The sequence below is a fragment of the Malaya genurostris genome, chromosome 2, assembly GCF_030247185.1.
Source record: "Malaya genurostris strain Urasoe2022 chromosome 2, Malgen_1.1, whole genome shotgun sequence".
NCBI lineage: Eukaryota > Metazoa > Arthropoda > Insecta > Diptera > Culicidae > Malaya > Malaya genurostris.
The window spans coordinates 290,735,451-290,750,883 of record NC_080571.1 but is presented as its reverse complement, the minus strand read 5'-3'; the positions used below and the strand labels follow the sequence as shown (position 1 = coordinate 290,750,883).

The window sequence follows — 15,433 nt, the reverse complement described above, 5'->3', positions numbered from 1 at the left end:
GGATCAGATCAACAATCCAGGTCCAGAATTCAGGTTGTTTTCAGTTCCACAATTCAGTTCCCTAATTTATGTTCAGAATTCTGGGCCAAAATCCAGGACCAGAATTGAGCTTCAGAAGTTAGGTCTACAATCCAGGTCTATAATTCAGATCCAGAATTTAGTGCCTAGATTCATTTTCTGAATTCAGTTCCCCGATTCTGGTCTAAAATTCAATTCATAATTTTTCAGAATCCACTAACAGATTCAAAATATAGGTCAAAAATGAAGTTTCGAAATTCAGATCATGAATTCAACTTCTGAGCTGAGTTCCCAAGTTTAGGTTTAGAATTCATTCAATTCATAGAATCCAAGTTCAGAACTCAATTTCATATTTTAATTCCAAAATTCTGTCCCAGAGCGCAGGTCCCGATTTAATTTCTAGAATTCAATTGACAAGTTCAGGTACACAAGTCAATTTAGGAGTATATTTTCAGAATTCTAGAGTTTATTTCCAGAATTTGGAATTTACAATGCAGGTTCAGAGTTCACGTCCAGAATTTACGTCCGAAATTCACTTCATGATTCCAGCTTGAGAATTTAGGTTCAGGACACAGACACAAAATCTAAGTCATGTTTCAGAACCCAGATCCAGAATTAAGCATCGAAATTCATCAGCTCTAGAGCAACTATTTTTAGTTCGAAATACAGGTCAAAAATAAAAATCTAGTCAAAATTGAGTCACGCAATTCAATTCTCGATGCCAGATCCAGAATCTGGCACCCAAATGCTAAAATGTATTTCCTGAATCTAAAATCCAGCTCCCGAATTCGATTTTTGAGTTCATGTCAGGAATTCAAGTTTAAAACTTGCTCAAGTTCAAGTTCGAATGCGTTTCCAGAACGTAGGTCCAGAATTATTTGGCAGATCTAAATTCCAGAATTCTAGTCCAGAATCATGGGCCAAAATTCAGCTCTAGGATTCAATTTCGATTCCAGCCTCAAAATACAGGTTTGAAAGGCAGAAATTCAATTCAAGAATCCAGATCCAAGTGAGGAATTTAATTCTTGAATTCCTTTCCAGAGTTCAGTTTATGATTCAGACCCAACATCCAGGTCCAGTATTTAGTTCTAGAATTCAGTTTCAGAATTCAGGGTCATACTTCAGTCCCGGAATACAATTGTACAATCCTGACTCAGAATTCTGTTTCAAAATTCAAGTTCAGATGTCAGCTAGAGAACTCAGTTCCAGAATCCAGGTTTAGCATCCAGGGTTAGAGTACAGATCCAGAATCCAGGTTAAAAATTCAATTCTGGTATTTTTCAGTTCCAGAATTTAGTTTCCTAATTTATGTTCAGAACTCAAAACCCTGGTCCAGAATTGAGTTTCAGAGTTTAGGACCGCCAAACAGGTCTATCCTTCAGATCCAGAATTTGTTTCCTAGATGTATTTTCTGAATAAAGTTCCCCAATTCTGATCCAGAATTTAATTCTCAAATTTGCAGAGTCCAATAACAGATCCAAAGTTAAGGTCAAACATGAAGTTTTGGAATTCACATCATGAATCAAGTTCTGAGCTGAGTATTCAAGTTTAGTTTTAGAATTCATTCCAGAATTCAACTTGCGAATCGGGATACAGAATTCAATTCCCAGATTCATGTTGAGAATTTATTTCTGAAATTTAGGTATAAATAAATTTTCGGAATTCCAATCTAGAATTAAAGTTTAGAATTCACTTCTCGAGTTCAGATTTAGAATTCATTTCCTTAATTGAGGTCGAGACTTCAGTTCCAGAATTCAGGTTTGGAATCCAGGTCTAGGCCCTGTATTTCGATTCAGGTCCGACAGGTCCAGGTCCAAGTTCAGGTCCAGGATCGGGTCCTGGATGTGTTAGACAACAAAACCGGGCTGTATTTTTTATCCAAATACTGCGTACTGCTTTTTACCCTCAAATGTACTGTATTTTAATTTGTACTGTATTTTTCCACTGAAATATACTGTATTTTTCACATTGAAAAATAAATACAGAATTTTATGTCTAACGCATTGCATTTCGATTTGCGGCAATAGAAAACGTCAGCAATGCAACACGTAGCGAATATATATATATATATATATATATATATATATATATATATATATATATATATATATATATATATATATATATATATATATATATATATATATATATATATATATATATATATATATATACGAATTGTAAGGTAATGTGAATGTAACCTGCACACAACAATTTTATTATTATTCACTCTTGCTGAGAGCGCGTCGCAACAATAAAATCAAAATCATCATCATAAATATCCGCTTCTCAAAAAATGTTTGATGAATAATTCGTGCATTTTTTAGTTGTTATCGAGCTTAATAATGCATTAAAAAAGGAAATACAAAAAACTTGAGATTATGAAAATAAATCATCACAAATTATTAATTGCTTTTAATGATTTGTTTAGTATTGTTAATCCTATACATCCTATTCGGAGAAATCGTTTTTCCAATTAAACTATCCGGCATGTGAAGCACACTAAGAAACAGACTAATTGAGGGCTGAAACAGCTGGCGGAAGGGTTACTATAGAGATATGACTACAATTGAACGGCGTGGCGCCCGAGCACAGCTGAACATGCTCGGTTCTTCTATTCAATTAAGCTGTTTCTTCGTATGTTTCACATGCAGGATAGTTCAAGAACTGGTTCCTCCAAAAACATATTTTTTTTAATTCCTCTAATTATTTACACAATATTTCAAAATTATGTTATTTACATATAAAAGTACAGATATTAAACTCCTTAAAAAATTTAATTAAGTATCTATCTGCTTTATAAAGGTAGACAAGGTCGTTTAAAAATACGCTTATTAACAGAACGCTATAAAACAAAGGGCACATCTACGATTGTAGTTTGTAGTGCTGAAATATGAACATGTACCGATGGAATGTTTCGCTGTTGGCCCCGAGCTACCAACAATTGAAAAACTTTATTCGTGTCATTGGATTCTGGATTTGCTGTCGTCTGATAATTTTGAGCGGCTGCCTGCGTGTTTCGAGTAAAAGGATTAAGCAAGCGGAAATCGCCGATTTTGGATGGAACGCTCAAACTTTAGCAATTTCGGTTTCTTGCCGTTTGGTGTGATGCGAGGCCGTGTGGAGTCTGCGAGTGACACCACATCAACCGAAGTCATTTATTGAAACTTTCATTTCACTTCCCACTGTCGGATGTACGTTCCATGTATGTCTGTATGTACGTTATATCTCGGAATCCATTCGACTGCCGGGTGTACAGTTCTTTTCGGAGGATACATGTAATCCGACGAAAATGGTAGGTAACGAACAATAGCCGGGCACTTGTACTGTGCAATGTGCTGAAGTTTTTCAATCCACTTGTCTCGTTTTCTCGCGGGAAATTTTAATTGCGTTCGGGTAGGTGAAGGGTGCAGCAGGAATAAAGCACAATTAAAATTTTATGCTTTCGCAGGAGAAACGATCAACGGTAACGTAGTTGGTGAGTAGATTTTCCCACTTTCAATTGCAGACAGTATAATAGAGCAAAGTGACAGACGGATAAAATGTGATTTGAGTGGGAACTGTGGTTCATTATTGTTCGTGTGTATTCCGATGGGAGAACAGTTCTGCGAATATCACCGAATAAAACCATTTTCCATCCAATATAATTATTCACTATTATCACATTCCAATACACACATTTCCATAACGAACAACCATCAAGTTTTAACTATGCTGTCCGAATATCGTTCGAATAATGAGAGTGTCACCCAATGAGACATAAACACGTGACGCAGAGCACATGCACGCTTGAAAATAATAACTCAGATAATGACTACTATATTACTCAATTTCGAATGAATAGTTTCTGTCAATAAACTAGTTACCTAAATCCAAGTAATCACGAAATTATCTATTTTCAGAGTTGTTTCAAATTCGGGGAGCTCATATCAAGTGGGTAGAGAAATTCCAGAAATTACAGAAGTAAATGTGGTAAAATCAGAATCGACTTTCTCTGATTTGGGTGAAACTTTGTACGAGTAATTGACAGACAAACCATTGATTTTTCACGAATACTAGGACCGAATGAGTAATGATTTTTCCTCGATTGTTCGATTTTGAGTGCTCGATCGACACGCTTGACATTGACCAGAGCTTGAAATTGTCACGCATAGTCAATGTAAGATTCCAATCCATCACTCTCATATTTGCTTTGCCCTTTTCGAAGACTAATCGTCGAGGAAACTGAACAGTAAATAAACAACGCGTTCTGTCGCTTACGTCACTTATACCATCATATCTATGGAAACGCCAGAAAATCGTCTTCGAATTTGATTCACAACTCAATAGGAGCTTTCAAACAAGCCTAGAACTGTTAAAATCGGTTCAGCCATCTCTGATAAAAATTAAACGATAAAAATATATTTGAAAAATGTACACGATATTTTCCGATCTCCTTGAGCTGATTTGAGTGGTATATAACACTATGGGTCTCCGAGGCAAAAGAAAATTATTATCACACAACTAGGTGGATTAGGATAGGTTTTTTTTCACTGTCCCACTCGCAAATGATCGCATCTAAAATAAACGAAACATTTTCGTCCCTCACTGCAACAGAAGAGAGTATCAATGAAAACGTCACTCGCTCCCCTACGTCAAGATGAAACCAAAAAGATGTCTGCAAGGAAAATCAGACGAATTTGAATTCTTTTTCCTTTATCGATATAATAAAAATCTGTCTCGAAGCTTCGGTTGAATATCGACACTGCACAGTGTATAATTTTCACTTAAGACAGAAAATCAACATCGTGAATAGGATTTACTTTACTACGTATAATTACAAATTATTCAAAATCAAGTTTTCTAAAACGTTTGGTATCAACGAGTATTATAGAAGAAAAATCATAACAGGTTAACACTTGATATATTTCGTTCATTCTAGCCTGCGCAGTTGAATGAGCAAGAAATAAAACAAGTGCATCATTCCGGTAAGTACAGGCCCAAAGATCAAAAAGAATGCGTCATCCTGCTGCTGGTGCTGCTGCTGGTACTGCAAAATACAACGACCCGCGGCCCGTTTGACCTAAGGTCATTTGGCATAATACCGTTTGGCATAACGCCATTTGGCATAATGGTTATTTGGCATAACAGTTATTTGGTATAATGGCCATTTGGCATAATGATTATTTGGCATAATGACATTTGTCATAATAATAGCTGGATTCGTAATATTTTAATCTAATGTAAATTTTCGTTTATTTTTCATTCGTGTGATGTTTTGCAAGGAAAACTCGAACGAAATGTGTGAATTTTATATTCGGTCCGAATATTTCGATAATATTAGGTGAAATAGCATTATTTTTTTATTTTTAAAATTCTGTAGTAAATAGAACACTACCTTTTTATATAAGCAACTCACTCAGTGCTAGCACAATCTTCTGTTCGTCATAGATGATTCAGGTCGAGACGGCCGAAGGCCGCGAGTGCGCCGGAAATCACCTCTGTCTAGTTGCGGGCGTTTGCTCGGATTACCCAAAGCTAGGAGTTCAGTTAGGTTCGAACGAGCGGTAGCGAGGTCGGACAGCAGGTCATTAAAAACGATGAGGCGTAGACCTTACAAAATTTCAGTAAATAAAATCAATTTCCATTAAGCAGCATGTTCATCTGTTATGCCAAATGACTGTTATGCCAAATGACCATTATGCCAAATAACCATTATGCCAAACGGCGTTATGCCAAACGGTATTATGCCAAACGACTTTATGCCAAACGTGGTAGCCCCATGGGGAACATTATGCAAAATCAGTCGTTCTAATGGCTCCAAATGTTATCTGAAGTACTTAAGTACTTTAAAGATAGCTTTTTATCAAATCGAAGATAAAAATCGCAGTTTAGTGCAAATCTAGAATAATTTGATTAGTTGTGCAAAATTCGCACCAAACGAGTGCGAATAAAGTCAGTTTCTAAAATCGCAAAGAATTCCACAATTTGGTCCTTCTTTCACTGAATTATGCAAAATCGAAATTAAATAATTTGCTTTGCTGCTAGTTTTTAGTCTCCTTTGTTCCGTGTTATTTAATTCTGTGATAGAAAATATTCGTCGCTAATAAATCAATATTTAACATAAATGCATCCTTACAATTCTGTAAGCGAAGCAGTAAAATTTGCGAAATTCACACAACATCAACGAATACGAAAGATTGTCATTTTTATTCGTATACACATCCTCCAGTTATGTCTGTGACATGACTCACCTGCTTTTTTTAGTTAAATTTCCATTCCGATTTTGAAAATGCAACATCGAAGAAGAAGAAAGCAAATTGACAATTCGTTTCGGTTTTGCTCACTCAACTCCGATTGATTGATTCGAACCCGTCGGATGGTAACCAAATTCATTCGGAATCGGTAGCTGCACTGGAGTCCGCATTGATTCGGAATTTAATAATTTAGTAAAATCAACATTTTACGTACAATTTTTACTGTCCTTTTTAAAACGACTAAGTTACATCTAAATCAATGTACAAGCATTTACATAATTCCAAGCTTTTGATGTAAAATAGCCAATTTTACACAAGAACATTAAAACGTTCCAGGAATCAAATGTTTTATATGTGCACACGCTATTTTCGAGATATCTAGACATGAGGTTTAAAAAAAAAGCTTTTGTTCGGTTTTCTGTAAATCGAAAAATATTGACTTTTCGAAGTAGTGTTTGAGAAGAATTTATGGGAAATTTAATTGACACTCTGAATCAGGCACGTACCCAGAGGAGAGGCCCTCCCGAAATCAGACACTTTCATCGGTTGTTTTGATACATACTATTTATACATTCACTTGACCACCACTTCCGGTTCTTCTGGAACCGGAATCTGAGAACCGGTGTAACGAAAACCACTTAGTTTGGCCATCAACTTATAAGACCTACATATTGGAAAAGTTGTATAATTCCAAAACCGGAAGTCGGAAGTAATTTCCTCTTTGGGATTTTTAATCACTATTTCCAGAATCGGGAACAGAAATGAGTTTTTTGGCCATCAACTAACTAGATCTGCTAATTAGAATAGTTTTAAATAGCCTGCAATCGAATTTTTTGTGCTTATCACCCTGTATTGTCAGACCCGGAGGTCAGATCTAAATGAAATTCAGAATATTTCTGTTGTATCTTAAGCCCTTTCATTTGATAATAAGTTTGTGAACATCGGTTTCTCCATCTCCGAGAAAAGTTAGTTCACATAAATTCATTTTTGAACGCTAATAACCTTGTAATTTCGGAACCGGAAGTCGGAGCCAGATAAAATTCTGGAACGTCATAGCTGGCCACAAGACCCTTCAAATTTAAGTTTGTTTAAAAGTTTTAGTTTGGATTATCTCGACGTACTTATTCGGATTGTTAGTAAGTCTCGGTTTAAAAGTTGATTTTCACAGTGATTACATACTGTTTACATGAGAAAGGCAAAAAGATTTTCGTTATTCAATTTTTTTTTGGGAGGCACAAGTTGAATAAATATTACGGAGCTAGTGCAGGACTACATCGTGAAATAGTGGTCTCGAGAGAAACCCGTAGTGGAAGGCCTTGCATTGCGATCAATGAAAATCAATCAATCAATGTCAAAATTAAAGGAAATGGCACTGGATGACCAAAAAGTGCCATAAGGATTAGTACTAAGCAAACGTATCATAGTTTCAGCCAGAATCCGCGAATGAAAACGTTGTTGTGCCGCTGCACGCCGCACTTGCATACTCAAGATTAAAAAGAGGAATGCGAGCACACTTCAGAAGCGTGTTCGCTTATGCTGATGCAAATTGGTGTCGGTTGATTACTGTTGCCGAAGCCTGGATCCATTATTATACGCCAGAGAGCAGAATGATTAACCGACAATAGACCGAAATTGGGCGGAATGGTTATGAAGTCGGTTCTTTGGGTCTGTCACAGTATAATTTTCATGGACTACCTCGAAAAAAAAATACCATCTCCAGCAAGTATAAGTGTGCATTATTGGAGCGATTCAAAATCGGTTTTCGAGACAATGCACAAGAGCATAGTGTGTGCTTCATTTTTGAGTTATGACCGCTACGTTCGGAACCTGTTCCGAAACCGGAAGCCGAATTCGGTTAAAACAGCATAGAAGTCTATGAAACCATAAAAACTTTCATTTGAATCCATTCTTACATTTGTGCAAATCATCCTATTTGTCTCTGAGAAATTTATTTTAATTTCGTTTTGGAGTTTTTGACCGCTACTAAGAAGATTTTTCTGTTGTTGCATCGTCACTCCCTATGACGAATTTCAATTTTTAATACTCATCACCTTGTATATCACAACCAGAGATGTAAGGTAAAAAATTAAATATATATTCTCGAAGGGTTGAAAAAGTCTGTAAACTCGAAAAAATGTCTGCAAACTTTAAGTTTTCTATAAAGAATGATGCACGGAATTTGTTTAGCGAACAAAAATAAAGATCCGCGGCAATTTCCAAAAGTCTGTAAAATTTTACGAACGTCTACGAAAGAAGTGATTATCAAAAATCTACAGAAAAGTTGGCAACTAAAACATGTCTACAGCTTATTTTAAAAATTTACTGATTTACAAAAAAATCTGCAGGTCTGAAATTAAATAGGATCATGTGAGATTATAAGGAACTTCATATAAATTTGTAAAAATCGGCTTGTTCCTCTGTTCGACAAATAATCAACAAATTTTGCAAACTAGAAGAGCTTGCTAAATAGTTTCAAAATATTTGTTCCTTTTTGCGTCGCACTTATAAGAGCACACCCTTGATATTTAAGGTTTTAATACTCTTCACACAGTATTTCCTAAACCAGAAGTCGAATCCGAACTATGGGGCTATATGATGAAGGATATGTAAAAAATCGAACCCTACTTTTTGACACATAGAGCCTCTTGCTTCAAAGTCTCTATGTTCAATCAAAAATATGTGAGTATTAATTTAAATTGCTAATTACTTGCACTTACTCTCAAGAAAAATTAAAGGATGCTAAAGGCACACCTAGAACTAGACCAATAAAGAATCTTTAGTTAGATGCGTTATTTCTTATTTGTTGGCCCCTCCCGAAACGAAATCCTGGGTACGAGCCTGCTCTGAATAAATATGCAATGAAAAGAACCTATTCTTAATCCACCTAGTGATGCGATGATGTCTTTCTCTTGTCATTCAAACAGTCTCATTGAAACATTGTTGATGTGAATACGTCTTACTTGACTATGGGGCGCCTTTTCACAATTCGTCTTGTGCAAGAATGAGAAGAACAGGATCGTGAATATCTCGAGTTGTGCTAAACGCAACAACATAATTCTTTCTGCATGCCATCAGAAATTTGATCAGCAATTCATGATGTGAAAATATCGTTTCGATGATGGACTTGAGCAGGTTTTTTTTGTAATGCCAGCAGCCCGTCAGCTGTTTATATGTCCGAAAAGCCTTGGTATTACATTTCTGTAGTGGATTTTGACCTTCTCGTTCAACAGACTTCGCAGCCGATTCAGAGTGTGCAGAACCATTGTATGACTAGTGCTACGATTCTACTGACAGGTCGGGGTTTGAACATACGACATTTGGTTTGTAAGACCAGTGCCCTATGCATTGAACTGCCAACCAGGGACTAATATTTATATGTCCGACCAACCCTATTATTCATTCCGAACCGATTGAATTAAAACTGGTTGAATGAATTAACGAAAATGTGCTTATACTTCGGATGAAAAAGCTATTTATTAAAAATCATTTACGCCACAAACAATTCGCAACAGTCGCCAATCGCAATGATAAATACAGCACACAAATTAGGAAAAGTGGTAACAAACAAAAATTGTCTAAACAAACAAACAAACCAACTGCAATCAAAAGCAACATAACTGGTACTCACTCTCGTCGCCAGCATTTCCGTTGCTGTGATTTGACACCACCGCCGCAGGACCGGGAACAGGCAGTCCAATTACTCCAGGAACCGAAAATATTCCGAACGGTCACATTCGCTGCTTGCTGCTGTTCGTCTACTTGATCCTTCTTCTCGACGGGCAGCACGGGCGTTGATGAAGCGACCATTGGGCCAAGACCGTCCAGGAAAGACGCATTACTCTCATCGTCTGTGGTTTCATTATTAATTACGGTAGGATATCGTTCGGGTTTCCTTCCTGCGGTGCTTCCAATGATGCTGTTATTCAGCGTATAACTGGCACTTACATTAGCATTCGCTGGCAAATTATCATTTATGCGATTCTGTTCACCGACTCCACCGGATCCATTCGTTTCAGTTACCGGTTCATTTTGCTGCTGCAACTGTTGCTCTACCACCGACGGAGCAACAGAAACAGGTGTCACCATCCGTATCTCGTTGGATGTTTCCAAGCCTGCTGAGTGATGGTCCAATATTCTCGACTGTGGCGAGGGTGGCTGAACGTTGCCCAAAACACTAGCGACCGTTGGTTCAGACGGATTTCTATCCGATTCGTTTGGATCAATCTTCTCCGGTTCTACAGTTACACTTCCAGCCGGTTCGGCGCGGCTGATTCCGTACTCATTGTCCTGCACGGTGTCGTCGACGCTGGATTGAGAGCCGGCAACACTTTTGGATGGTTTATTGTTGCCGCTGTTTGGTTGACTGAAGTGTGGCACAAAGGAAATGTCGTTCTCTGATAACGGTTCATGTTCGTTCTTGAATTTGATTAACTTCCTCAGTAAAGTTGTTTTCAGAGTGCTGCTGGAATTGCCACTGAAGCGACTGGCTGCACGCTTCTCCAGCCATTCTTTGTGGATCTGGAAAGTGAGAAAAAAAAGAAAAAAATAAGTGCTGGAAAAGCAATTGTTCTGGGGTTATTCAGGGAAACTCGTCCATTGTAAGCAGATCGCTGGGAATCCGATTAGAAACTGGTTGGCGGAAAAGCATACTTGTTGTACGGGTTTTACACGGTTCACTTAGATCGATTTCGATTTTTCTTTATTTTTGCAGTTGTGCTTCACCGATGCAAGCAAATAAAAAACTTTGACCCAATGGGTCATTTTTTCCAGTTATGTGTTAGTTAATCTAATATTAATATTTTATTAACAATCAGCGTGAATATTTAAAATCTGTAAGGTAAACTTGTAATTCGTTTCATCGACTCGAAATTTTATTTTGTTCGAAAATAAATTTAAGTTAATTGCATATAATCGTATTTAAAAACCACTTGACAAACATTTGAAACGGTGGATAAAAATTATTAACAGAAAAAGTACTCTCTTGAATGAACTTCCTAGAAATCCAAAGTCCTAGAAATGTCAATGAACATCAAAATGTAACGATAAAAAAGCTAAGGTGTATCATCCAAATATTTTTCTTAGTTTTTTCATAAATTTATTATATACGGTCTGTCATACAGGGTCCGGCACTCGAAGTGTAACCAATTAAAAAGGCCATAAATTCAGTTTGCAAAATTACTTTTACTTAATTCAAAGTACAAAATGTGTAAAAATAATACAAAATTCAGAATCAATTCACTTTTGCTCGATATGACCACCTTTTGCCTTGAATATGGCCTTGAGACTGTCAAAAAACGAATCGCAAGCTGCCCGAATGTGACTTGCAGGTGTATTTTGGCCCACTCGCGGACAATAACTTTTTTCAGCGCCTCGAAACTGGTGTATCTTTTAGTTCGGACTTTGCTCTCCAAAAAGCCCAAAGAGAATAATCCATTGGATTCGCATCTGGTGAATTCGAGAGCCATTGTGTGGACGTGATGAAGTTCGGAACGTTGTTTTTCAGCCATTCTTGGTTCACTCGAGCTTTGTGAGACGGTGCCGAGTCCTGCTGAAACGTCCATGGTCTGCCACCGAAATGTTTGTCTGCCCACGGCTTCAAAGCAACCTCCAGAATACTTTCCCGATAATATGTCGCATTTACCTTGACGCCAGGCTCGAAGGTCTGAAGTTGGTTACACTTCGAGTGCCGGACCCTGTATTATATTGTGTGTAAATAAATATTAATAAAATATCTTGTTGTTACCCGTTTGTACCAATTATACCATCGTGCATCAGAATGCAGGTCTTCAGATGGTGAGATAACTAAGTCCTCACAAGTCCCTATCTCATGCCTCCCCGAGCGTCTATAATGACATTTGGTCAATAGAACGGCGTCGACTGGGTGCTATCGCCTTCTGCGTTAGTAGCAGAATGAGAGGGTACGAAATTGCATATACGTTTAAGCCCATCCTAAAATGCAATATTTATCATAGTTTATTGCAACATATATTTCTGTTGTATTTTACATTATTCAGTATATATTGAATTGAATTATATTACATTATATTATATAAAGACTGTCCCAGAAAGTGTGGACGCAACCAAAAACCGCTGCCATTATGCAATGGTTCAGAATCTTCCAATTTTTATGGCTGCGTCCTGTTGTTTACACTCATCTCTAACCACTTGTGCAGTTGTTTATTCGTTTGCATTAGTTTGTTTCGAAATGCGTGGACTTTCAGCAGAACAACGTCGAAAAATTGTGCACAAATGGTGCACAGAACGCGGACTGTCACTGAGAAAGGTAGCAAAAATAGAAGGAGTAAGTGAAAAAGCCGTGCGAAATGCAATCAGGAAGTTCGGTGAGGATAACACCTTTGAGGTTAAACCGAAAACGTGTCGAAAAAAAGGTCCTGCTAACCCTCAGTTGGATAAACGTATACTGAAGGCGTTCGAGCAAAAGAAGGAGGTTTCAGTTCGGGATGTGGCCAAAAAAGTGGGCACTTCGAAGTCAAAAGTTCTTCGTGCTAAAGAACGTTTGAATCTTCGAACCTATAAGAAGCAGAAACTACCAAAACGTAGTCCGAAACAAGAAGCATCGATAAGGCCGAGGGTACGAAAGCTGTACAATACGATTCATGCTGGAAATTTGAACTGCATAATCATGGACGACGAAACCTACGTGAAACTCGATTACAAATCCTTGCCGGGTCATTAATATTATACGGTGCGAGAAGGGCAAGTTTTAAACCAGTCCGAGACATCGATTGAAGTCAGAAAATTTGGTAAGAAAGCTATTGTCTGGCAAGCAATTTGTAGCTGCGGTAAGATTTCGAAACCCTTCATCACCACTTCCATGAACAGCGAAATATACATCAATGAATGTTTACAAAAACGACTTCTACCCGTGATTCGAAGCCACAAGGATCCTGTTGTCTTCTGGGCAGATCTTGCTTCTTGCCACTACTCGAAATCAACGAAATCAAACTGTCGTTATCGTCCCAAAAGACATGAATCCACCAAACTGCCCACAACTTCGACCAATTGAGGAATTTTTTGCATTAACGAAGGCACATGTTAGGAAACATGTCTCGGCAGCCGAAACCATTCAACAGTTCGAAAAAGATTGGAAAAAAGTGTCAAAACTTGTGGCCAAGAAGTCTGTACGGAATTTAATGAGGAACGTTCGCAAGAAGGTGCGCCAGCTAGTCTACAATGGCTAAGTAGCAAATGTTGAGAATAATATTCTGTTGTTGTAGTCTAATATTATCAGTATATCGAGTAAAATTTGAATATCTAACACTTGTGAATTATTTACAGCGAAATCAAAGTGCGTCCATACTTTCTGGGACAGTTTTTATAATTATTATTATTATCATTATTATTATTATTATTATTACTTTTATTATTATTATTATTATTATTATTATTATTATTATTATTATTATTATTATTATTATTATTATTATTATTATTATTATTATTATTATTATTATTATTATTATTATTATTATTATTATTATTATTATTATTATTATTATTATTATTATTATTATTATTATCATTATTATTATTGTTATTATTATTATTATTATTATTATTATTATTATTATTATTATTATTATTATTATTATTATTAAAAGAGGAATATATTTCCTGCAGTACTGTGACGAAAGAAGAGCATAACTTACACTGCGACATTTACTGTTAAATATTGTATCATAGTGACATAATTCTTCAAACGATACAATTTATAACTACTTAACTTTTCAAATGACACAATATTTCATTCGTACAGAAATTTACCGGCTCCGAATGTAATTTGCACTCGGCTAGCAAGTGAGACTGTAAGAATTTATATGCACGATTTACCAGCTAAGTGGATATGTGCTTCTATGGCTCAGTCGACTGACTGGTGTACTTTGTGATCTAATGTTTTTCGGTTCAAGTCGCGTTGTTGATGTCGATCTTTTCATTTTTATTCCTTCCGTTTTCAAGCTATGTAATTTTCTAACAACACAATTTTTCATGATCTGAATATAAATTTGTGTGAATATGACGCTCCATTTATGTGCCTCTGATAAGATGTAAAATCACAAGAATTTTTCCAAATGTGATTATATTATATTGTATTATATTATATTAAATTATATTGTATTATGCTCAATTATTTCGCCAATGGGGAGGGGCAAAAAGTGCATCAGGGTATCTTACAAGTGAATGACTGGATGATGGAGTGGATTGCCAACCTGAGTCACGTGAGGGAAGCTTTGTGTTTCTCCCTGAATTTCGCTTATAGCTTGAATTTACGTCTTCTCAGACAGACATATTCGGACATGAAAAGTGAAACATTTTTACAGTTGAGTTGCTATAATTTTCATACATGATGAAACATGCAATGTTACGTTACTACGTGAATGGCTGGGTATGTTTGACACAGATTTACGTCATTCTTGTAACGTAACGTAAAAATGTCCTTAGTTGCTTCAATATCCAAGATGGCGACTTCCAGCCCATTGATATTTCTCAAAAACCGTAACAAAAGGATATTTTCGGAACGGGATTGCTTGGAAGATGTTGGAAAACGATGTTTGAGTGTCGTTTCAAAATCCAAGATGGCCAATAATTCTTGGAACCAGTAAATAAATTGAATATTTTCGGAACGAGTTTACTGATTAGTTTTTGGTATACGATGTTCAAAGATTGTTATATCTTATGATCAAAAAAGAACCGGAATTTTCATTTTAAGATTCCCGCGCTTGTCCAATCGGTAAACGGCGAGCCGTAGTTCTAAATTTTTATCCATTATAAAAATCGCCACACGAAAATTTTTCAACTTCTTTGTATAGACGCCAAACAAAAACTAATCGTACGATATGCGTCAAAATTTGACAGAATGTGTATAAATGTGCCAACGTTGAGAGAATAAAAGTTTACCGATTGGGCAAGCGCGGGAATTTTAAAATGAAAATTCCGGTTCTTTTTTATCATAAGGTATTGCCGCCCGAGTCTCTTACAATATTTAAAGTTATTCCAAATCACCGTTGTCAACGTTCGGTTTATCACTTTGGACACTCTTATGGTACTAAATGATAAAAATAATATTGTAAGAATGATTCAAATGGGTTACTGACCAATTTTAGTTAAATTTATTTATTCCTTTTTTACTTCGCTTCGATAAATAATGTCGCTCATCACTA

General features: G+C 36.5%; 1 protein-coding gene across 1 annotated transcript in view; it reads right to left on the bottom strand.

Annotated features, from left to right (window-relative positions):
* The window catches only part of LOC131430558 (A disintegrin and metalloproteinase with thrombospondin motifs 7), a 375,000-nt gene that overhangs the window by 245,712 nt on the left and 113,855 nt on the right, over positions 1-15,433 (bottom strand). The window contains exon 3 of the mRNA XM_058595626.1: positions 9,883-10,772. Coding sequence (XP_058451609.1) covers positions 9,883-10,772 — 890 coding nt within the window. The remainder of the gene's footprint in view (positions 1-9,882; positions 10,773-15,433) is intronic.